We start from the raw sequence: 25272 nt of genomic DNA on the forward strand, positions 1-25272 counted from the left end.
GCAGGAGAAAGTCACACAAAGTTTCTCCAATCATGTAACAAGATCCCTCAGACTGATGAGACATCTCAGAGAGACAGATTGTGCCGTTTTAAATAACTCATGACGGCAAACCAAACATGAATGGGCGCGTGGTTGTTCCCACAGGAAAGCAAGTGTTTGTTTTCCCCTTCCATAAAACTGCTATTTTATCTGGAGCAGCAAATTATATATTGCTGTCATTTTTCATCGTTATTGTTGCTTATGCACCATTTACATAGAGATTGCATTGCCTCGCTAGTGAGAACGGCCTCCTAAACACTACAGTAATGATGTAGTGGGGTTTCAAATGATGTAGAGGGTCATTTTGTCACGCTGCAAGGCTCCACTGCATGCCAATCAGGCACAAAAACGAAAATTAATAGCATCTGGTTACTGCTTGTTTATTCAAGAGTATAATTAACTGCCAGTTATTAGTGTTCTGGAGACAGTTTCGTTTTTAACTCGTGGGAAGGGGCACATTTCAAATGCAAGAAAGTGAAGATTGTGTCAAAGGCTGATTTGAATAGAGTACATTATGAATTTTCCATAAAGACGTTGACTGGATTTTTATGTTTGACCTATGAAGGGGGAAAATAAAATGCACAATAATTTTAAGTACAAATGTTCTTTCTGTAATTGGCTGTTATAAAGGATAAAGCAGTGTAAAACTGCGTCTACACAACACTTTTTTAGTTCACTGCTGTATTTGACTTCATTTTTTTTATATTAAGTGCAAAGGCCAATCACCAAATACAGTTAAACAGAGGATTTGTACAATAAAGCTAAAGAATCCAGCAGTTTTATGATTTCACATATTTTCTACAGCCAAAACCAACAACCGGGTGATGCATGATTTGTGAATGTTTTCTGATACTAATGCAATACTATTTTATATTTGGATGTACGATTTCTTAAAACAAGGGGTTTTACAGTTTTTTAGACATTTTTTTCCTTCCTAAAATGTAAATGCAGCTATATATATTCATGAATAAAGTCATAATTATATTGTGAAAAGCATTATAAATATATATAAAATATTTAATTGGGCCCAGTGAATAAAATTATTCGTATTAATCTCATAATTCACTAATAGACTTTAAAGGCAGATGGAAACAGCAATAATTATTTGACATTGTAATATGTATTTGACATTTTAATACCATTCTATGGATATTATATTAATAATTTTTATAGAATAGAATATGAAGTATAAATTGGTGCTCATAAATGGATATGCCTCTTTTTTCTCATACATTCACAAACCCCATTCAGAATCTAAATATTAAAACAATAAGAAAAAAAGAAACTGCTTATTTAATTCTATACTGAAAAAGTGACATATTAGACTTTACATTTCCAAAAAGACAAAATAAAACTGAATATTGCCACATTTGTGTAAAATCATCATCATATAATAATCATATAAATAAAAATATGATATAAAATAATTAATAAGCAAAAATATATGTTTTAAATAAATTATGACTTTACATACAAACATATTTAAAATAAATTGTACCAATTTACCACGGTATTACCATCTGACAAAACAGCACCTTTAAGAGAAATACATAATCCTGTCAAAAATCATATTAAAGCACCTAGACTTGTACATTCAGACAGCTGAGCATGTGCGCACACACACACACACACCAACGCACCCACACGCTCAAAGTTGATGAGCCTGGAGGAATGATCTTAATCGCTTACATGTGTCTTCCTTTAATTGTATTTCCATAATTACAACATAATTAATGTGGCATGTCCATGTCTACATGAGCACGACACACTGCAATAATAAATCAATCACGCGGCACGAGTTGACCATGATGTGGTTTGTTCCGATGCTCTTCTGGGATGCCGTGGCGAGTCCATTACTGGACCTGTGTCTGTAATTATGTCTCTATATCAAAGCTCATTCTTCTTCTGCTCTCTTTCTTTATTGATAAGCTTCTCTGTAATTGTGGTTTTCCCTGGACGTGTGCTAACAGTAATGCTCTATATTATCGCAGGCTTGTGTGGGAGGGAAAATGGGTAATGTGAGCCATTACTGCACGACCTATGCAATGCAAAATGAAGTGAATTATGGGTTAACGGCAATAAGCAGAGAATTCCAAAGCAGCGTGCGCATGAATACAGATTTTGAGCTCTGGAGTGGCGAGTTCTTTAAGCCATACAAGGTCACAATTGAATACTTTTTGTATCTTCTTCTAGCTTCTGACCTTCTAACCTCCTAGACTATTCATTTTTGTGCAAAATCGCTGAATAATGGACAACAAAACATGAGCTCAGCTCGACTTTGATGGCTCAGACTTGACAGAATGAAAGATGGGGGTTGAGGTTTTCAGATGTGTTCTTACAACATAGCCTGGGAATTTTTTTTTCATGAGTTTTGACCTTTCTTCTGTTGAGATTGTGATTTCCCTTCCATCTCTGTCAAGGCATGTAATTCAGTCTTCGTGATGTTTTGTGTATAGCAACGCTGGTCAGCAAACTCGGAAAAAGGTTCGTGCCACAAATCACTATGATGCAGTTTGTATTTTTCAATGTTTTAAGATATTTTTTGAAATGCATTAAAGCAGACATATCAGCAAAAAAAGTTTCTTCTTTTGCAAAGATTTTGAACTATGAAAGCACCATCTACAATACTAACACACAACCAGTCCAACCAAATCATTTTCTAGAACTAATATACAAAAAACAGATTTATAAACCATACAAATATTCTATACCATAATGACCCTGATGAATGACACTATGAATTACGCTCCAATAGAGGCAATTTATATAAAAAAGTCAAACATAACAAACACCCTGTTTAAAGAAGCACTTCATTATTTACTCATCTTCATCATTATTTACTTATTTACTTCATTTAAGTCCAGTAAATCATGACAGAACTGTCATTTTTGGATGTGTTGTAGTTTTACATCAGTATTTTCAGCTTAAAGAGGACTAAGCAAAACACACACACACACACAAACACAAATGCAACTAAATTATGGACAAGAAAATGTATCTAATGTCTATAATATCTAACATCACTGATGATATGTCCAGGTTGCATCAATAAGGGGAGTTAAAACACACACACACACACACACACAAAAACACAATAAAAAATAAATTATAATATGCTGCAAAAGTGTGGACTGTATCCCACAGCTACGTCACACCGCTTGAAAGAAATTCAATTCAGACAGCCACCTAGTTGAGATCAGTGAAGCGAGACGTACATCAGAAGATAATCTGGAGCCCTCGTACAGAAACACATTTCAAAATGTTCTCTGGGAGCTTACCAGATTCTCGTGAGATCTGAACGAATGCCTCCACGCCGCTCTCTCCATAATTCCCCTCAGATGCCAGCGTGGAGACGTAGTTCCAGCCCATGGCGGTCACAATGTCCAGCATAGCTTGGGCCTGGTAGGAGTCTGGCGGCACAACCCGGGAGAAGAAGTCGTAGCGGGTGTTATCGCTCAGCTCCGGCGCTGTGGATGCATAGCTGATCTGAGGGATCTGTTAAAGGGGAGAGAGAACGATCTGTTATGCAGGAGAGATTTTACAGAGTCCTGAGGCAGAAATAGACAAGTTCATAGAGAGGACCTGTTAAGTCTTGGTTTTGTTTTTGAGGTCTATTAGAATGTTTCATGCTTGAAAGTTATAAAAACATCTCATTGTTGTTATGTGTGTATTTTAAGCCTTCAAAATGGATTGAAAAACATACATAATTTCATTTAAAAGGCTATTGTTCACTTAGGTCTATTTTTATTACCACAAAATATATTATCCGATTAATCGTCAAAATAATCAACCGATTACTCAAAAAAAAGAGATTATAAACCGTTTGAAAAAAAGCATCTGTATTGCTTTGCATTTTCTGACTTTCAGTCAAATAAAATACTATTTTTCCTGTCATATATTTACACTATGGCGGTGAAAAAAATATGAAATGGGAGAATTTTTTTTGATTTCAAATCATTTATTCCTCGGGGATGCAAACATTTTGCAAGTGAACGCCTGTTCACACTGGTACGAATTTTGCGCGCGATATTCGCCGACGTTTAATGCCTCGCGACTAAACAACAACAAATGGCGCCAATGTGAGTGTGCACACCAACGCAGAAAACGCCACGCGTAAAAGCATAATTTTAAACAAAAAAACGCCTCGGGTTTGTTTTTATAGTTTGACGTGCCGCATCAAAAACTATCTGACCAATGAGATTTGCACTTTTGCTCAGGTGTCTGGAGCTTCTGAAGTTACAGTAAATAACAACTTGGGGGCGCTCAAACACAAAACGGTCTTGCCGAGCACACATACGTAACGGCGAAGAAGATCTACGCTAAGTAACGTCGCCATCTCCACTGCCAGGAAGAAATAAGACGAGGAAGATGCAAGGCAAGACGAATGTAGAGCTGCTGTTCTCGTGGTGTTGAACGACGAGACTATATGGTGTTAGAACATAAAGAACTATATGAAAAATGCGACAGTGACTACAAACATCTTGATAAAAGAGAACTGTTATGGAGTAGCATTGCAGAGCAAATGGGCGCCATCTAATGTCAGGGAATGAATTTGCATGTTCACTCGGCTCATCGTCAGCGGAAAAAAACGCATTGAAAAACACTGGCGAATAACGTGTGCCGATATTCGTCCCGGTGTGTGCCCTTGACCGTAAAGTTTCTTGGGGGAACACACAACATTTTGGAGAGAACACAGAAGCATTTCCTCTTATCTCCTATTTTTTTCCCCCTCACTATGCCCCTTTAGTGGCTCCGCACTAAGAAAGTTGAAAATGTAAAAAAGCATAATAGCTTTTTTAACAGTCACAAAGCCCCCTTTAGGTAGAATACAAAACTTTCAGCCCCAAAAGAAGCAAACACTGACTCTTTTACAAGAGTTAATCATTAAATTTTGCCAGAAGCAAAGTGAAAAATGCACAACCATTTAAAACAAGCAAAGGTGGAGAGATTAATGCAACCTCCGAAACCGCTTTAGCCCAAAGCTATTGATGGAAAGGACTACCAACCCGTGAGGTGACGCAAAAGGTGAAACAAGACCAGGTAACGAAGACAAATCAGTACGTGTTGTGGTAGAAAGAGTCGAGGTGAAGCCTGCCAGCAGGCAAGCAGGGTAATGGCTTCTTGTGGCGATTGACGGTGTGATTGATTTCTCCTCAGCCAAAAGGCCAGGCTGTCAGCCGGAGCCCCAGAGCCTGCGCTCATCAGCATTCATTGCAACAACGGTGCGGGAGAGAACCGGCCCGCAATACAAATGCCACTCACTGACTGGCGAATCGGGTACCGGCGCTTTTTCACCCGCAACCCTGGATCGCATGCTTGTAAATACAAATGTCACGGATGTGTTGACATGGCTGTGAAACAGATGCGTGTGTGTGGGGCTTTGTGTTGTTTCCGGGGAGTGTTAAATCAAAGGTGCTGCACGCATGAGCTAATGCCAACACTAGAATTTATTCACACCTTAAAAATAAACTTTTGTTTTATGCTTATCAGGTGTTAAATGACAAGTTAGTGTCAGATTCCCTACACTTTAAAACTGCTGGGTTGTTTTAACCCAGTGTTGGGTAAAATATGGACGAACCCAGCCATTGGGTTAAATTTCTAAGTCACATTTTTAACCCAATGGCTGGGTTTGTCCATATTTGACCGCAAATTGGGTTAAAACAACCCAGCATTTAGTTCTAGGTTAAAGGCAGGTTTGTTCCAGAAACATTTTTTGTTATGCACGTTGACAGTCTCTTCACATCCTGATAGCAATCACTGAGTTATGCTCTAAATTATATGTATACAACTTCCGCGGTAGGCATAGGACCATACAATGTTCGTCCAATCATTGCATTTGGACCGAATGCAATGATTGGACAAACAATGTAGGGTCTTTCACTCATATCATTTAATTTGTTTGTTTTTAATGCGAACAACAAAAAATTATAAAACATTAAAATTTTATAAAACTACCTTTGTCCTCATTGTCTATCCTTTTATGGACAAAATAAAAGGCAATTTTCTAAACATCTTGGGTATGACTACAAGTAATTAATGTAAGTGTATTCACAAAAACAAAAACTTCATATTGCTGCTTTAAAGGGTTAGTTCACCCAAAAATGAAAATTCTGTCAGTATTTACTCACCCTCATGTTGTTCCAACCCCGCAAGACCTTCGTTCATCTTCGGAACACAAATTAAGATATTTAAGATATTAAAATCGCTCCTGCATACAGTCCATAGGCTTCTTGAGGTACTGGCTCTTGCTGTCCCCGAAAAGTCATTAAAGACATCGTTAAAATAGTCCAAGTGACTACAGGGGCTCAATCTTAACTTTATCAAACGACGAGAACACTTTTGTGCGCAAAAAAACAACAAAAATAACGACTTTATTTCAACTATTCACTTCCTTCTCCATGAGCCTGTAAGTCAGTTAACGTAGTGTGATTGCGTAGAGCTACGTCACACGTAGGCTCACTATTGGCCGACGCTGGTTATGTGTGTGTGATGCGTGTGACGTACATTAACAGAAGCTTACGCTATTAAACTAGTAACCTGACTCGAGGCAGAGGGAGAAATAAACGAATAGTTGAAATAAAGTCGTTATTTTTGTTGTTTTTTTTGCGCACAAAAGTGTTCTCGTCGTTTGATAAAGTTAAGATTGAGCCCCTGTAGTCACTTGGACTATTTTAACGATGTCTTTAATGACTTTTCGAGGACAGAAAGAGCCAGTCCCTCAAGAAGCCTATGGACTGTATGCAGGAGCGATCTTAATATCTTAAATATCTTAATTTGTGTTCCGAAGATGAACGAAGGTCTTACGGGGTTGGAACAACATGAGGGTGAGTAAAAAATACTGACAGAATTTTCATTTTTGGGTGAACTAACCCTTTAAGAAGACCTCATAGAGATCCATTGTAAGTCCATTCCTGTAAACGCATCTTTCTTCACTTGCTATCAAAAGTCAGATTAATTCAAATGAGATTTTTGTTTCAAATCTTTTCACATGAAATAACATGGTTTCACTTGCATATTTCAAGCTTTAATGCCATCTTCATCTCGAGCGATTACCATGCGCACATGAAATTCGTATGTTTTACCGTTGGTCAGAGGAAGGCATTTTGGATGGTGCATGGAGTAACTTTTAAAATGAGGCATTTAAAACGATTTCAACTCTACCCTGAAGTTTCGCTCCGGAACATTTCATTCAGCCGCTCAAGTGAATGACAGAAACTTTAAGTAGCTCAAGAGAGACAGTCTGAGTCTCTCTCTCTGCCTGTTCAAATGCCTCCTTTCAGAACTCAGCCCACAGTGTTTTGAATTTTGCTGCACACAGTAAAGGTTAGACTCAGAAATGATGCCTGTAGAACTTAATTTCACGCTCATGTTTCCTGTTTAATAAAATATTACAGACCCACAAAAGAGATGCAGAGAAGACTAAAAACCTAAGACTTTTCAAAGCGGCCATGAGGGAAATCAAGTGTGATACTTTCCATAAAATAATATATTATCGCTGATGGGGAGAAACAAATTAACCTTCATCAGCACAGCAATAATATTTCCTCATACAATGCAATTCAGAAATGCATAATAGTATGCAATTTCCATTGTAAAGTACATTGAGTTAAGAACCCGTATCGCTTTGGATTACTTTAGCTTGAAAGTTCGTTGCATGAACTGTACATTTTTGCCAGGATTTACCAGTGTCCTTAAAATGAAATGTAATACATAAAATTAATTAATTAATTATATGTGAATATTATTACAACTATACACCTCTGAAATTGAATCAGAATGATCACGGAACAGAGTGAAATAATTCACACTGCATGCTAAAGAGAATAAACGCCAATCCAATTGAAACACCTCACCGGCTTAACATGTGCTGGGGGCGGGAACAGTATATTTAGACTGATTTTTTTGCAAAAAAATGCAAAAAACTATGTATTCCGATTCTGACATTCCTGGTGCTGAAAGCATTCTTTAGAAATGTTGGCCCATATTGATAGGATAGCATCTTGCAGTTGATGGAGATTTGTGGGATGCACATCCCCTGTTCCACCACATCCCAAAGATGCTCTATTGGGTTGAGATCTGGTGACTGTGGGGGCCATTTTAGTACAGTGAACTCATTGTCATGTTCAAGAAACCAATTTGAAATGATTTAAGCTTTGTGACATGGTGCATTATCCTGCTGGAAGTAGCCATCAGAGGATGGGAACATGGTGGCCATTAAGGGATGGACATGGTCAGAAACAATGCTCAGGTAGGCTGTGGTGTTTAAACAATGCCCAATTGGCACTAAGGTGCCTAAAGTGTGCCAAGAAAACATTCCCCACACCATTACACCACCACCAGCAGCCTGCACAGTGGTAACAAGGCATGATGGATCCATGTTCTCAATCTGTTTACGCCAAATTCTGACTCTACCATCTGAATGTCTCAACAGAAATCGAGACTCATCAGACCAAGCAACATTTTTCCAGTCTTCAACGGTCCAATTTTAGTGAGCTCTTGCAAATTGTTGCCTCTTTTTCCTATTTTTAGTGGAGATGAGTGGTACCCGGTGGGGTTTTCTGTTATTGTAGCCCATCCGCCTCAAGGTTGTGCATGTTGTGGCTTCACAAATGCTTTTCTGCATACCTCGGTTGTAACAAGTGGTTATTTCAGTCAAAGTTGCTCTTCTATGAGTTTGAATCAGTCGGCTCATTCTCCTCTGACTTCTAGCATCAACAAGGTATTTTTCCCACAGGACTGCCGCATACTGGATGATTTCCCTTTTCACACCATTCTTTGTAAACCCTAGAAATGGCTGTTCATGAAAATCCCAGTAACTGAGCAGATTGTGAAATAGTCAGGCCCGTCTGGCACCAACAACCATGCCACGCTCAAAATTGCTTAAATCACCTTTCTTTCCCATTCTGACATTCGGTTTGGAGTTCAAGAGATTGTCTTGACCAGGACCACACCCCTAAATGCATTGAAGCAACTGCCATGTGATTGGTTGATTAGATAATTGCATTAATGAGAAATTGAACAGGTGTTCCTAATAGTCCTTTAGGTGAGTGTACAGTATATCAATGTGATGAAACTTTGGCTCTACAATATCAGATATCTGTGTACTACATTTATGAGAAAGTTTCACGTTCTAGAACGCAAAGACGATTTGAAGCAATTGCAACACATGATTGGAGCATCACCTACAACTGACGGCTGTGCAGATGGCTGGATCATTTCACTGTCTGTGGTTTTGCAATGAGTTTGAGGGACAAATCAGACATTACTTCTAAGAGCTACTGTCATCTTCACACGTCTCGGGCGTCTTGTGTCTGAGAGACATGGAACGAGCGTTAGGAAGCGGAAGAACGTCTTTTAGATTGGAAAGATTTCTCAGAGGATGTGTCATGTGTTTTGAACTATATAAGCTATAAAGTGCTGGCACTCCAGTTGAGTCTTACAGATACCTACAATGGGAACAGACTTATAAGCTATATACCTCCACAGTGATTACCCACTTTCTCGGTGGCCTTGGTTATAGTATGTTCACCATTCCTTTCAAAAAGTTACAAGAGCTCCAAGCCTTGAACGAAAGAGTACTGTGTACTCTTTTATGAGGCAATGAACTACAATCCAATGAAGAACAATGACTGATTTACTGCAATCAGAAACAATGGTACAATATTAAACTATAGACAAAGTCATTCATTTCAAGTACAAAAATAATGGCAGAGAGAGAAGTAAATTAATAGTTGAATAAAGTCGTTATTTTTGTTGTTTTTTGCGCAAAAAAAGTATTCTCGTCATTTGATAAACTTAAGATTGAGCCACTGTAGTCACTTGGACTATTTTAACGATGTCTTTAATAACTTTTCAAGGCTGGCAAGTTTCAATCCCTCAAGAAACCTATGGACTAGAATGCAGGAGTGATCCAGCTCTCAGATTTCATCAAAAATATCTTAATTTGTGTTCCGAAGATGAACGAAGGTCTTTCGGGGTTGGAACAACATGAGGGTGAGTAAATACTGACAGAATTTTCATTTTTATGCGAACTATCCCTTTAACAGTTTTATTTAACAATAACAACACTGATCTGGATATACGTCATTCACTTGTACTGTAATACCTATTCAATAAGGCAGACTGTAGCTACATTTCTACTTATTATGAATTATGAGTTGCTTGTAGAGTGGGATGCTACTTTTCAAAGGTTCGTTCATGGTGCTTTGAATTATTTACAATAGACGCATCAACAAAAGTGAATGATGTGGAATTTTAAAGCTTCATACCTGATTTTGAAAGCATTTTGTTTAACTGTTGCTATCTTTTCTAATCTCTATGAAACAAAGCACACAGTCATCTGTGTTTGCCTCCATAATGGAGCTGTCAAATTGAGAAAAGCCCTCACTGCTGATAGATTACATTCAGACAATACTAATTAACCTCTCTGAAGACCTTTATTTAAAACACTCGCTTCAAGAGAAGTGGACCCAAATTGCCGCGGAGTGAGAGATGCTTGCGCTTAATCATTCACTCTTTCATTTTCCCTCCTTGGCCTTTTTTGATGCATACAAAAGCACTCACAAGCCATAATTATGTATTCGCCATCCTCAAAGGAAGTTTTATATAGCACCGCAGAGCTACAAGTAGCTAACAGAGCTAATTCATCTCACATTAGCATTAGCATGAGTTGCCTCAGGAAGTTCCTAATGCTAAAATAAAGTATGTGCTTGACATTATTCAAAAAAGACGTTCTAAAACATAAATTTCACACGTCATACCTCAAACAGGCATTGTGTGCTTTAAAAACATAATGTTGCTAGCATGTAGCATTAGCACACTTCCTTTAGATCTGCATGAGGTGCTTCATTTTTAACAGGATTTAATTAATGACATCAGTTCTGGCGGCTAAGCTGTATGTAAATATACTCCAGGTTCATGGTCTTAATGCCATGCCACAATGGGAGCAGGTTTTGTCTACGGAGGTGATATTTATTTAGTAATCCTGATGTTTTCTCAGGTTGGCTTCATGCACGGCTACTGCTGTTTGAGGTACTGAGGAAGGTGCGCAAATGTCAGAGTTATTTGTTTGACAAACAGATGTCATCATCCTCCTCCGGTCTGGCCACGAGAAGACGACATAGTGATGACTGAATTTACATTCTATGAATGTTCGGTTAAATAATTTGTCACAATGTGACATTCAAAAGCATTAGTAACAGGTCACAGCCATGTCGCTGTTAGCGCATATGCCATCGCTGCCTTCAAGTCTTCCTGAGATTCTCCTACTTCCAGGTTCATATTTTATTCATAATAGTAGACAATTTCTTTCTCTATTTTTCACTTACCAAAAAAAATACAGGACACTTTAGGGCTAGTGCTAGCAAGAAATAAATAGAGCAAAAGTTGTGCATTATTTTCAGTGTTATTTTAGTATTTTATATACTAGCATATTACAGTATTTAATGGAATTAACTGTTGTTGTTGTTTTCAATTTTCATTGTAATTTTTAGTGTAAGTTCCAATCATTTTGTTGTGTTTTTTTTATAATATTTCATTTTTAATCATTTTAGTGATTTTAGTTCTCAACTTAAAATTATTTCATTTAGTTACCAATGAACCATTTATAATTTTCATTTAAGTGTTTCAAGTTTTTCATATTTATACAGTAGGCCAACTTTATTTTTTCAGCTTCACTCAAAGAGGAAAAAAAACAAAACAATAGAATAATGTATAATATCCGTGCAAGGATATTTCTAATATCCAGAAATTTACCAATAAAAAAAAAAAATGCACAATGTTTTTATTTTTTAAATGACCTATCGTTTAATTAATATATTTAAAGGTTTACGTTTACAATTTATCGTTTAATTGTATAATTACTGTATATGTATATACTGTATATATATATATATATACACACATGCTTTTATATATTTAAGAAATATTTTCATATAAATACTGTATATAGATTTATATATAAATATTTATTTTCTTAAATATAAATGCATGTGTGTATTTACACATTTACAAAATAATTATACACAGTGCACCCACTTATATTATGTAAACACAAACTTTTATTTTGCATGTGATTAACCGTGATTAATCATTTGACAGCCCTATTTTTTACATATAGTACACACAGAGTAAATAATATAATTTTTTTAATATTAGGTCAAATTAGGAAAACATCCCATATTTTTGTGGAAGACAGACCACAAAAAAAAGTTTCACTATCAGGAGATGTTTTATTTCTATTTCTAGTTCTATTTCAAGTGTGCGGACGCAATGACATTTGACTCACTTTAGCTCCTTAATATGGAGTCTAAAAATGATACGATGACACCTTATCTGAAGGCCATTGTAAAGAAGACCAAGCAGTGGCTTTAGATAAGCCTCGACCGAGCGGAGCCGCAGATATGGCGCGGGCGAGGTAGATCATTCTCACGCGCATTGTCATCCCTCTGCCTTTCATTCTAAAATTACTCTCCCACTGTGGATGAATCCACAAGAAACCCCAAGCTATTTCTGCAGATTCTCGGGAGTTTGCGATGCAATTCTCACTCTGGCTCGGGCCGACCTGCTTGTGCAGCGCTCAAACACGCCGCATGTGAGAACTGCCATTTGTGTGCCATTTTCAGCATCACACCTCTACTTGAAAGTGTGCCACTCTCCAGAGGCCGCTGTCTTAGCTGAAGAGTGGAATCATGCTTTTGCAACTGAGAGCGCACCTGCTGTAGTACACAAGGCCTGGATGACTTGAGGCGGCGTTGACGTATTTCAGCCAACTTTAAATCGGCTGCGTTGAGATCAGCGAGACCGAAAGTGACAGAGCGGTGGTGTCTGGAGATGGGACAAATATATCTGCTAATGCTATGCGCAAAGAGATACCATGGCCCTTCAAGCTGATAAACGCTGTTTGCTTAAACCCAACACATCTGAAGTAAATGGAAGTGAAAGCCCGCTTTGGGCAGGATAAGATGAAACAAAGAGATGGCAGAGAACTGAATGTTCAGTCCGGGTGAATGAGCGCGTTTGCTTCCCCCGTTGATAATGTTATAACACTAGAGTTGTTCACGCTCTGTTTTCCTCAGAGATTCAATGTATTCTTGATCTGAAGTTCTCTTTTCTGTTACTAGACAGATTTACAGTTATTCAAGTCAGTGGCGGATGGTGTTTTATAGCCAGGTGACAAGAGGCGTATCTGTGCTGTTCTTCTGTGGAACGCAAGAGAGGGTATATTAAAAAGTGTCTTAGTACATTTTTGTCCATACACTCTTAAAAATGAAGGTTCTTTATTGACATTGATGGTATCATGAAGAACCTTTAACATCAATGCAGTGTTGGGCAAAGTCACATCCAATATTGCGATTCTCCCTAAAAAAAATGATTTTGTTAATTAGTTACTTTTTTATGGAAAGTAATGCATTATGTTACTTTTTCTAATCTGGACTGGGATTGTTTGTTTTTAATAAAAGAAGTGCATGTAATTTCATACCTGTACAGCTCTAACAAACCTTTTTGGCTGTTTTTGTGTACTGTAAGTGCATGAGTAACTGAATATTTAGTCTAGAAATACAATAACTATCATGTTCAGATTGTTCACACAGCACACGCAACACCTCTACTTGTGATTTATCTCAATATGAGGACAGGAGAGGTGTCCGTCTATAAATGGGAAAAAAGTAATCTGATTACATTACACTCGTTTTTTTGTAATGTGTTCCCCCGATACTGCATCCATGAAACCTTTCCATTGCACAAAAAGTGCAAAATAGTTCTTATACTCTTAATAATAAAGGCTTTTCATTGCTTTCACATCTATGCAGGGCACCTTTCCATTCCACAAAAGGTTCTTTGTGGATAAATGTTCTTTAGATCATTAAAACGTTCTTCACATGAAGAAATAAATGGTTCTTTTAAAAACTGTTCCCTGAAAGGTTCTTCGACTTTGATGTTCATCTTAAAAATAAAGTTTCCAATGTAAAAAATGATATTATCAATAAGCTATGCACGTTTTACATTGCTTTTTTAAAACTAATAACAATAAGTTAAAGTCAAACAAGATTCAACTCATTAATGTAATTTAAAGGCATAGTTCACTTTGAAATTATTTTTTGATATGTTTTAGCTTACCTCAAGGACATCCAAGATGTAGGTGTCTTTGTTTCCACAGTATTTTCATTTTTGATATTTTTAGGTCAAACCGTTCTTGTCTGTCAGTCACATAATGGAGGTCTATGGGGTCCACCTCAAAGAGCATGCACAGAGAAGTCCAAATTAAACATGATTTAATGACTCGTAAATGTAAGTACACATTGATGGCCTAAGACACGAAACGAGCGGTTTGTGTGAGAAAACAAACAGTATTTATATTGTTTTTATCTCTTGTAACGCATGCGCAGATAGAAGCGCCCTCGCCCTCAGGTCATTTGGACGTGACTGTGATTACAAGAGATAAAACGATATAAATACTGTTTGTTTTCTCACACAAACCGCTCGTTTCGTGTCTTAGGCCATCAATGTGTTCTTACATTTACGAGTCATTAAATCATGTTTAATTTGGACTTCTCTGTGCATGCTCTTTGAGGTGGACCCCACAGACCTCCATTATATGACTGACAGACAAGAACAGTTTGACCTAAAAATATCAAAATTGAAACTACTGTGGAAACAAAGACACATCTTGGATGCCCTTGAGCTAAGCTAAAACATATGAAAAAATTAATTTCAAAGTAAACTATCCGTTCAATGTTTAAATTACTTAAATATCCAAGTTGATTGTACTTAAAAATTTAACTTTAAAAAAAAAATTATTTACTTGCAATGCTGTTTTTGACCACACTGACTTTTTTTTCTTTAATGTTCCACAGGTTTGGAATTACATCATTGACATTCACATTTTTGGGGTTGATCTACACTTTTAAGACCCCACCTAGTACAACAAACTCCCACCCAATATCCCTTTATTATAACATATACCTGGAATAATAAGCAAAGCACAAGCTACATGATTAGCTAATCCAGACATGATCTAGACCAAACAGGTTATCAAGGAACGGTGCACATCCAATAACACACGCTGCTTATTCAATATCATGGATATCAGCAAGAACAACAACAGCAATACATAAATAGCATCACTAGACACAGAAAAATCACTTGAAGGGAATGTATTATAGTAAAACAAACTACATTCACCCTAGGGCATCAAAAACACCACCAAAATTCAAATTACAGCAAGGAGTCAGACAATGAGGTCCTTCTCATTCAATCCACTGCTGTTGCTACAGACAAAATGATCATATTACAGGGATCACAAAATCAATCACAAAATCTGCCTCTATGCTGATGATGTTTTCCTCCAAAACCCCAATACATGACTCCACAGGTTTGGTAATCATATTAAACTTGTTTTGCTGAGTTATCTGAATAATACAAATTAGAATTAATGCAAAATGTAGCAACTAAATGGAAGATTTGGCATCTCTATATCAGCAGCATCACATCTCTTTCAAAGCGCATCTCTATTAATTTATTCAACAACTTTATAAATAGAAGATGTTTTAAATTAGATCACTTATTGGATGCAATTACTACTAACAATTATATTATGTCAATTATGTAGTAATTGTTCATCAATGAGCTCATCTCCATACACATAATCTACATGCAAGCACATGGTCTCTCTTGCCTTCTTTCGGTCAATATTGAATGTTATTAAATGTTTTGGTACAGATGTGAAAATGAATAACTTTGGAACAATTTATCAATTGTTTTATAATTTAAGTCCTGACAGGTATCTTTTTCTAAAATGCTTTGATTAAAGAAAAATGTCATTAAGAGTCAAAAGTGATCATCAAGTGATCTTTTTGGCATCACTGTACAGTATGTCGTGAGTTAAGTATGTCGTTGAGTGCATTTAACTCACATGACGCGAGTTAAATGCATTGTGATGCCGATGAATGAGGTTTTAATTATTTGGTAAATTAAATCTATTACATAATAACAGCTGTTATCAAAGCGCTGTTCACCTGAAATGGGATTTCGACATCAAATGAGACCACTGCAGATAACCTCATCCCCAAAACAGACGACACAATGCATTAATTACTGAAGATAGTGACGCTCATACTGATTCGTACCCCAAATGAGTGAATTTGTTTAAGTGGATTATAATGAGCCAAAGGCCTCGAGGACAAGCACATCTCACTCAGATTCTGACAGCGTGAAGAAGCAAACAGGATTTGTGCTCTCAAAGGCAATGCTGTCGATTTAGCGATGGCATTAGCATAAGTCACCCCCTGGGCTGGCACGGAAATTTGCAGAGGAGCTGCGATAGTCAAACTTTGTTTTTTGGGTTGACTGAAATAGGATATTCATAATTAGTGTTCGGTAAAAGATGCAGATACAAAGGATGGTAACGTCCTGAGGGTTGTGGGTTAGGAGACAGTTATTGGGAACGATGGCAAGATTGTTTGCAGCCAGGTTGAATACAACTTTATAATTTGCCATTTCAGTCATTTGAATAGTTTTCTTCTCATTTGAAAACATAAAACTTTTGAGTTAGCCTAAAGTATTACTTGTTCGCCAGTTGTAAACTAAAACTGAAAAGTTGATTTTAAGAGGCCAACGTGCAAACCTTCAAATTTAGAGTACAGTCTTGATTCTGTTTACTAGAATAGGTTTTCATGCTCAAATGTTAAAAAACACATCACTTTTCACATTTTTTACATTGTTGCAGCACTTACAGCTACAGCTTGTATTATGCAATACCATATAAATATATTATAAACCTCAACCTGCCTGAAAGTCACAGGCAATTTGACTTTTTCCTGCAGAAAAAAAACTTTGGTCTAGTATCACAGCACCATATGCTACCTGCCATGCCGATGACTCACCGACTTGTTTCATGTGTTAATTGCATCTTTAGTATATAATGACCTACAGATTTACATTGCATTAGCTCTCTCCTCAGAGCATTTGAGGCGTTGTGTGCTGCTGAAAAACTGTAATCCCTACAGCGGCGGCATAATAATTCCTACAATCAAAGCGCAACAAAAGAAGACAAAAAAGCACACTTAAACTCATGAATACATGATTATAGACACTGCTTTCCTCATGTCTACAGCTTCTTGTGCGGTTCTAGCGGTCGCTAGATGGATTAGGTCTGCCCACTACTTTTTTTAGCTTTAAAAAATGGTGTTTGTCACCAAAGAGGTCTATTCAATGTAATTGAATGCCCCGTCCTGACCATAAGAAACTAATGGAGGAGGATTTGTTGTCAACTTCTTGTTATCTGCTAATACTTCACCATGCTATTCAATGGCGGCCTAAACTATGACACTTAGGCCTATTCAGTCTGAACATCTTTTTAGCAGGAAAATGATATGAAAAATGTTTCCATATTAAAACAAAACAGTTTTGACTTTTAATCAAATTAAATATTAAAGACTATGAAAATAATAAATGATTATACTACTTATATATATATACAGTATATATTCTTTTTCTTTTATTGTGGAAGGAAGGCTTTTAGTGATTTTGTTTCCTGAAATTGGCACTAATACACATTTGTTTTACTTCAATATTTTTATTGTGTTTTATATAATGCATTCATGATACAACACAGCCTCTCGTACCTTATTGCTCATATATATATATATATATATATATATATATATATATATATATATACACACACACAATTTATTAATACTCAATGTAAAATAAAATAAAAATAATTTAATTAATAATAATAATATAATTTAAAAAACAAATTAAAAATAATGACTATTTTTAGATTGATTTTACTTATTTTAATCTAAAAATGAGCTAGTGAATTAAAGGATTATAAAACCTGAAAACAAAAATTACCAGTCAATGTATATTAAAAATAAAATAAATGTTTATTTAAATCATTAAAAAGTAATGCCTATGTTTAGATAGGCTGGTGAATAAACGAGCCATAAAATAAACGAGCCATTGGGTTGTTTTAACCCAATTTTGGGTAAAATATGGACAAACCCAGCCATTAGGTTAAAAATTTAATTAAAAAAATGTAACCCAATGGCTGGGTTTGTCCATATTTTACCCAAAATTGGGTTAAAACAACCCAGGATTTTTATATTCTAAATTCTAAATATTAAAATGTATTAAAAGGTGTCATTGTTTCATATTTAGGAGGATTTGTTGACAGAAATGCAATATCATATGTTTACATTTACTCCGTTATGTTTTTATTACCTTATAATATGCCATTTCAATCTACACAGCGGGTCCCCTTACATTGAAGTAGCCATTTTGCACCGACATGTTCTTACAGTAGCCCTAAACGGACAAACGTGCTTTGTCACTATAGCATGCTTCTTTGCATAAAGAACAACCAAGTCAGTGAATGAAACACTGACACAGTGATAAACAAGTACCAATAATAATTAAGTGCTTTGGGATTGGATGAAGTCACATCCTCAGTCTCAGGAAGAGGTTAGCGCTCAATGTGATTAGCAATTCTGTCTGTGTAGAACTCCGTGCACATCCTGGTTCTTTTTGATCACAGGCCTTTGGAAAACAGCTGATGGCGAGTCAATGAAACGCAGAGTCAAGCCTGGGATGGAAATGAAATGGTCGCATAATCGTCAGCCAAGCGCACAGACTGTGCCAGAATATTCTTCGAGCTCCGTCAGACAGTTACCTGTGGTATTTGGCTGGCATTTACAAATGTAGCCTCTGGTTGAGGTAAAAATAAATGAATAAATAAATATATAAATAAAAGCAGTAGCCAGGGAACGCAAGCAGGAAATACGTGGCAATTAAAGAAAACCGCATTCATCCCAAATAGCTGGGTTATGTAAGACATGCAGGATAGGAGACGAACCCATACATCACAAACCTGCAAATTAACAATTAAAATGCTTGAAATGAAGAAAGCTGGAGAAGAAATGTAAACAAGATCTTGGTGCATTTCCTCACAAATTACTGTTGAGGTCAGAAGGATTTTCAGTGTAGAGCAGGGGTCGACAACCAGAGAGACATGCAGGTATAAACAAAGAAGCTAACTACACTAAAAGATACTCATAAAAAAATAGGAATAGGAAATAAAAACAGTCTTTAATAAATCCTAAAAGAGCACACAGGAGGTAAACGTGAACACATGGAGACTAACTGAGTTCCAAAACACCTATCTATTCCCAAAAAGTATGTAAGAAAAGAAAATTGTCAAATCAACTTAAATGAATTAATGTGGTTCAGATAACATGATATTTTGAGTTTCTGTTGATTAAACCAAAATTGTATCAACTAAAATGAACTCAACATTCATTAACTAGGCAACTTACTTTTTTAAACCAACAATATTTTTACAGTGTACTTTTGAGTGTACTTTTAAGCTTTGGGACATTCTACTTATAGCCGCGCCTTTGACGGACAGAGTATGTGCTTCCTGTCACCGTTTAAACTGCCCTGTCAATCATCTTTACACAGTTAAAATCCTCCACATTCAATTTAATTTAATTTCCATATTGTTTCTGGGAGAACTGAAGATGTTTTCAGTTGTGTAACACTTTTAATTCGTGTTTGTAGTACTAATTGCATCCTCGTCCGATGCGCGGTTGTGGGCAATATTAGCCGTTTGAGAGGTTCACGGATCAGCCTTCGGATTCGAACCTTCTAGCCTAGATCATCCGGAATACTCCGCGTAATTCATTCTTTGGAATACTCATTTTAACATACTAGGATTTGGGAAATTGGGACACTCTAATTCTCATTTCGATATACTAATTTCTCATTTCGACATACTATTTTTATATACCTTTTTCAAATCAAGATTAAAAACGCATCTTTTTAAAATGACCTTTATTATCTAGTAGTGTGTAGGCACGTTTATATCGATTTTATTATTTTTTTATTTATTCTTCTTACTTTTCTCTCATTTTTTTATTGTATTTGTGTTATTGGTAGTTTTGATTTGTTGTTTATTTTGTTGTAAAGCACTTTGGTTCACCTATCGGTTGATGTAAGGTGCTATATAAATAAAGTACATTTACATTTATTTGGATATCAAAAAAACAAACAAAAATTCCTTAGTCATATACTGTAGGTGACGCCATATGACATTTGGTCGAAATACTACGCACATGGCACCCTTTAGCGTCAGTATAACACGCAAAACCCAAGGAGTCATACAGGTGACTGGCATCCTTTAGCGTCAATATTAGACGCAGACCCTCCCCCAGAGGCCCAGACCTAAACCTACCCATAACAGTGTGTGCTATATTGGCGCTAAAGGGTGCCATGTGCGTAGCATTTCAACGAAACGTCATATGGCGTCACCTACATGACGCCAAAGGATGAGAATTTGTTGTCTAATTCTTAAATAAGAAAGTGGTAAATAAGATTTCTCAACACTATGCATCCACTGCCTCCTTATTTCCTATGGCAAAAACCAGCCCCTCTTGTCATGGGCGAGAGGAAGCCTGTCAATCTTCCTCCATGAGCAGTTGGCCTTAGATGAATCACCTCCGGGTTTTGGGAGCATCCGTCACTCTTGCAAACGCAACGCACAGATTCGCTAACACACACACACACACACTAAAAAAATCCGAGGAGGGAATTTAAGATTTTATCTGGGGCCAATCAGAACCTCAGCTGTCGAGGGATGTGAACGTTGCTCCGAACGGCGTAATGAAATCGACGGAGTAAAGGAACAAGATGAAAACTGCCACAGCCAATCAGCGTTTTCAAAGTGTGAGTGAAATGCGCTCGCCTCGAGGGATGGGCTGAGATGTCACACAACAACCGGGCCGTAAAGTCTTATCTGATTTGTGGCGAAGCCTGCTAATAATGCTACTTCGTAAGCAATGTTTGTCCAGCAGGCAGTTATTAATAAGCATTACACTTCAGTGTCTATATGGAAATCATGCGTATGGACATTTAATTTAAACGAATTAAACTATATAGCAATAAATTACAGCGCAGTACAAAGCATTATTTTATTTTAAACGGTCTTAGAAATAGTTGTTACATGCATATTTTAGTTATATACATATTTTAGTACTAAAGTAGACTAGTAAAATACGATAAATATGAATAAATAATAGTATATTAATTATAATAAAGCAATAACCAGTGTGAGTTTAGACCAGTAAGAGGTAGAGGAAGATATGAGGAAATCAAGGCAGTGCAAGTACATCCCCACAATCCTTAAAAGCATCCTCTTAACTCACTAAGGTACTGTCAACACATGTATATAGAAACCACCGGCAAGAAAAGTCCATCGCTAGACATGACTTCCAGAGAATTAACCTCAAATACTCTTTTCAAGAAAAGAGCTGACTGCAAAATAACACACACGCCACAACATTCAGAGCCCGCTCTGCGCTCGCCTCCCCAGACGGTGCGCAGGCGAGCCCTCTTGAACCTAAAACCTGACTGAGCAAAATATCTTTCCTCGTGTGGGTCCAAAAATAACTCGTAGCTAACAAAGTTTATCGGCTAAAAAAACGGTTCTCCCCGTGCAGCGTTTACAGATTGTCTGGCTCTATCTGTACTCAATCAGATATGTTTCTGTGGGCCCAGCTGGGAGAGTTGCACGAATATTTGGATGTCCTAAAGCAGAAGTACTGTTTGTTGTAGATGTGCCTCATTATGTTTGGCTATGGCTGGTGCTGGTGTAACAGAGCCCCCTGGTGTGGTAATTGCTGGACTCCAGCCGCAACTATGCGAGCCATATGCTCCCACGCTTCACTGCAGCTGCCACAACTACCTAGTGTCCAGCTGAGACTATCAAACCGTGGTTTAAGACAACAGTGCTTTCAGTCCATCACCAGACAGGCAGCAGAGAACAACTGGAAGCTTAAAATGTGCCATAAGCATTCGTTCATAATGTACAGTTTATTACGAGATGTACTTTTCCAGCACGCCGACCATTGTCCCTGTTTTCTGGGGAAGTGTCCCTGATTTTACTGTGCGTTCAAAATAGCCCCCAAAGAAAAATTAACCCTGAATCTAGCAAGAAAGACTGCGAAGCAAAGCCGACCGGTTACCAGCAAATTGTGTGGTGTTTGTTTTGACCAGAAGAGGGCGCTGCACGCTAAAACTGCTTGTCGCATTATCGTTCATCTTCCTTTGATAATTACTTGCACACGGTAGCCCGTCTAACGGAGAGCCTTGGCACTTCCTATTCGCCCCGTTGTGTATCATCTTGGTTGCAGTTCCATTAGAATTCCACTGGAGGTGATCGCGGGCGAGTGCAGAATGAATCAGAGTCTATGGAGCTAAACGGCTAAATGTGTCTCTTTTACCTGCTTGTCGTTGAATCAACATAGATTTTATTGTTGATTCCGCAAGTTCAATTTAGATTATAGGCCAAAAGTCGAATGAACGAGTACTTATGTCCTTTCGATTTCTTACAGGTTAGGCCGTTGTTGGCCGGAAAACGCTAGCATTCTGCTATTGTGTGACATCATCACAGTTTTGAACGGATTTTTAGAACAGATAAGTGAACTTAAAAATGCAATTTTCAGAGTGTATTATCTTAGCCCTCCCTTTTCAATGCAACTTTCAAATTACTTGACAAAAAATTACATCCTGAGAAAAGTGGATTTCTGGGGGTGAAACCCCATTGACTCCCATTCATTCTGCACTCGACCACGAGCGCCCCCGCATGGACAGAGACGTGTTACTGCAGCCAGTCCAGAAACTGGAAATAATAGCCAGTGCCAATTCTCTTCAATTAGACATTCTCTGATTTAAATAATATACAATTCCCTTGGTTCAGTCTTTGGTTTAATTTTAACATTGCAATTTAAAAATGCGAATTCTCTTGCCCGTGTGTGAAACTGCATACTGCCGGAAGTAGTACTAGGTCACCTACTGTTTTTTTTGAATATGTAGGACTATAAGAACATACTACTGAGGTCACATACTGTTTTTGTCCTAGTGTATAGCATGTTAGCAGGTACTGTATACTCAGAGACAGGGCTTGTTTATTCTTTATGAAGTAGTAGCATATTCCCTTACGTCAGTTCTATAAAATTCTCTAGGTATTTTCTTTAGATTAGCATATTAGTTTTACATAATGCTAATATACAATGGTCTCAAGACAACTGCATATGTATTTTCTCAGTGCTACACAAGGTATCGGTATTAAAGTCTCCCATTGGAAAGTGGTATGGTAGCAATACCACAATACCACAAAACTAACATAATATAGTATATTATATACATTAGCCTTTTTAACTATAGCAAACATAACATTTTTAATATATTTTATTAAAACATAACAGTAATGTTATGTAGTCATGAGTTCCAAATACTTTGTATAAAGTAGCGAAGGTGGATTGTCATATCAATATAGCTTAGTCCTGTCATGGAAAAGATTCAATTTTGTGCTTCATTTTCAAACAATTTCCATACACTGCTGCACCAGAAGTTGCAGTGCCCTGATGCTAAATGCAGAAGTGATCATCCGATCCATTTTCTTGGTTTATCCTTTTTTAGCTTTAGCATTAGCTTATATATGCTAATACACAATTCAGTCAGTTTATTCACGAGTTTACCTTTAGCAGTATGCAAATGTTATCTATCTTATTTTTTTCTTTAGCATAAGCATATCCATGCAATAATTATCAAGATAAAGCACATTTTTTTCAGTTTTATAAAATATCACTTCCGTCAACAATGCTAAACACACCTGCGTTGGTGTTAATGCATTCAACAAACATACGGTTAAAGGAAGAAAGGAATATAGTTCAGTGATGAGCAATTATGATGAATTGTAATTTAGAGAAGTATGATAATACATATATACAGTATATCACAATACTACAGTACATTTACCATGGTAAAAATACACAAAACCAGAATAGTCCTTTTGGTTTATTTATATCTAAACTAGAAATGCACCTTATTTACAAGCCATAGTTGAATGACGCATTGGTGCTTCTTTCATGCACATGTTGGCTATTAAACCACTGTGACATCTCAACGCTTGTAGGGCAAAATGTCACTGATTAGCATTATTTGTATGGGTCCTGAGACACATGCACAATAACACTCATTGGTCACGTAAAGCGTTCGGGGGGCTAATGGGAGCTCATTTAGTACAGCCATCAAAAATACTTTGTAACACTTCACTTGCCTGAAGAAAACAGAATAGGAGACGACCTGAAGGCTGTATGACTCAATGCAAGGTAGGCCACTCTGTCTAAGTGACTGTTCCACTCGGTCAAACAAATAATTTCTTGCTCGGCAAACTTCTGGCCCACAGCATCTGCAATTATTTTGACTGACGTGGTTGTTGCTATTACGGTGCTCTGACAAGAGTGCTGGTGGTGAATGGTGTGTTGTCAGCACATGGAAGAACCTGTGGTTTCAGCGAGCTGATAAAATCACTGGTATTTACCAAGCTTTCATCAAAAAATGTCAAATATAGCGTATTAAGCACTTTACTCATAAAATGCAAAAAAGTAGCACAATTCAGAGTGAGTTCATGAAAAAGAAACTTTTGCAAAGGTCTGTCTCATTGTAAAAGGCAACGCCAGAGTAATGAGATTAGGGTAAGGGTAAGTGTTCCCTACCCACAGTGCACTGGGGCATGTGAGCATAAGGGTATTGCCCACATTGCTGCAGACAAGGCAAGAAAATCTGACGTCATATGTGGTAAATTCCAAGTTACTTTGCTCCATTTCAGAAACCAACCATTATTTTTTAAAGGGGAAGCCAAAATACTTCCTTTGCCCAGTCGGCCAACAGCTGGTCTGCCAAGGTGCCCCGCTCAGGGTTTCCCTGGTACAGGCACAATGCCAGAGATCTACTTATATTTCATTCAGCTTCTGAGCTGGAATATACCCAACTGCACTGTGATGATTTAACTGCTATTGAATTTGCCATCTTATTTACTACAACTTAAAACTCTTAAAAGTGGCCATATTGTAGAGTTTTGAATGATTTTGTTAGTTTAACATGACAATTCCGCCCTCTTTCTTACAATTAAATTAATTAAAAAGCTATTTTTGTACTGTACCTTTAAGAATTTGTTAAAAAAAATGTTGCAGAAATTATACAATTTACCATAATTTTTTTACATTTTTGCAGACCACTTTCTTTGAACGAGGGAGGGAGATTAAAGGGGTACTTCACTGCTGGTAAAATGGGCTTTCAATAAAACTTGGCTGCCTATACAGTAGAAAGGTGGGGGGAAATTTAAATATGTGTCTTCCCTTTCGCCAAATAGGTAGATAACTTCAACAC

The 25272-nt window shown here is 37.1% G+C and overlaps 1 protein-coding gene across 3 annotated transcripts in view; it reads right to left on the reverse strand.

Moving 5' to 3' along the window:
* Positions 1-25272, reverse strand: part of grm8b (glutamate receptor, metabotropic 8b) — a 126753-nt gene that overhangs the window by 81058 nt on the left and 20423 nt on the right. For all 3 annotated transcript variants that reach the window (XM_089127529.1, XM_089127528.1, XM_089127527.1), the window contains exon 3: positions 3318-3534. In XM_089127529.1, the coding sequence (XP_088983655.1) occupies positions 3318-3534 (217 nt within the window). The remainder of the gene's footprint in view (positions 1-3317; positions 3535-25272) is intronic.

The sequence above is a fragment of the Pimephales promelas genome, chromosome 25 (genome assembly GCF_988280905.1).
Source record: "Pimephales promelas chromosome 25, fPimPro1.hap1.1, whole genome shotgun sequence".
Taxonomy (NCBI): domain Eukaryota; kingdom Metazoa; phylum Chordata; class Actinopteri; order Cypriniformes; family Leuciscidae; genus Pimephales; species Pimephales promelas.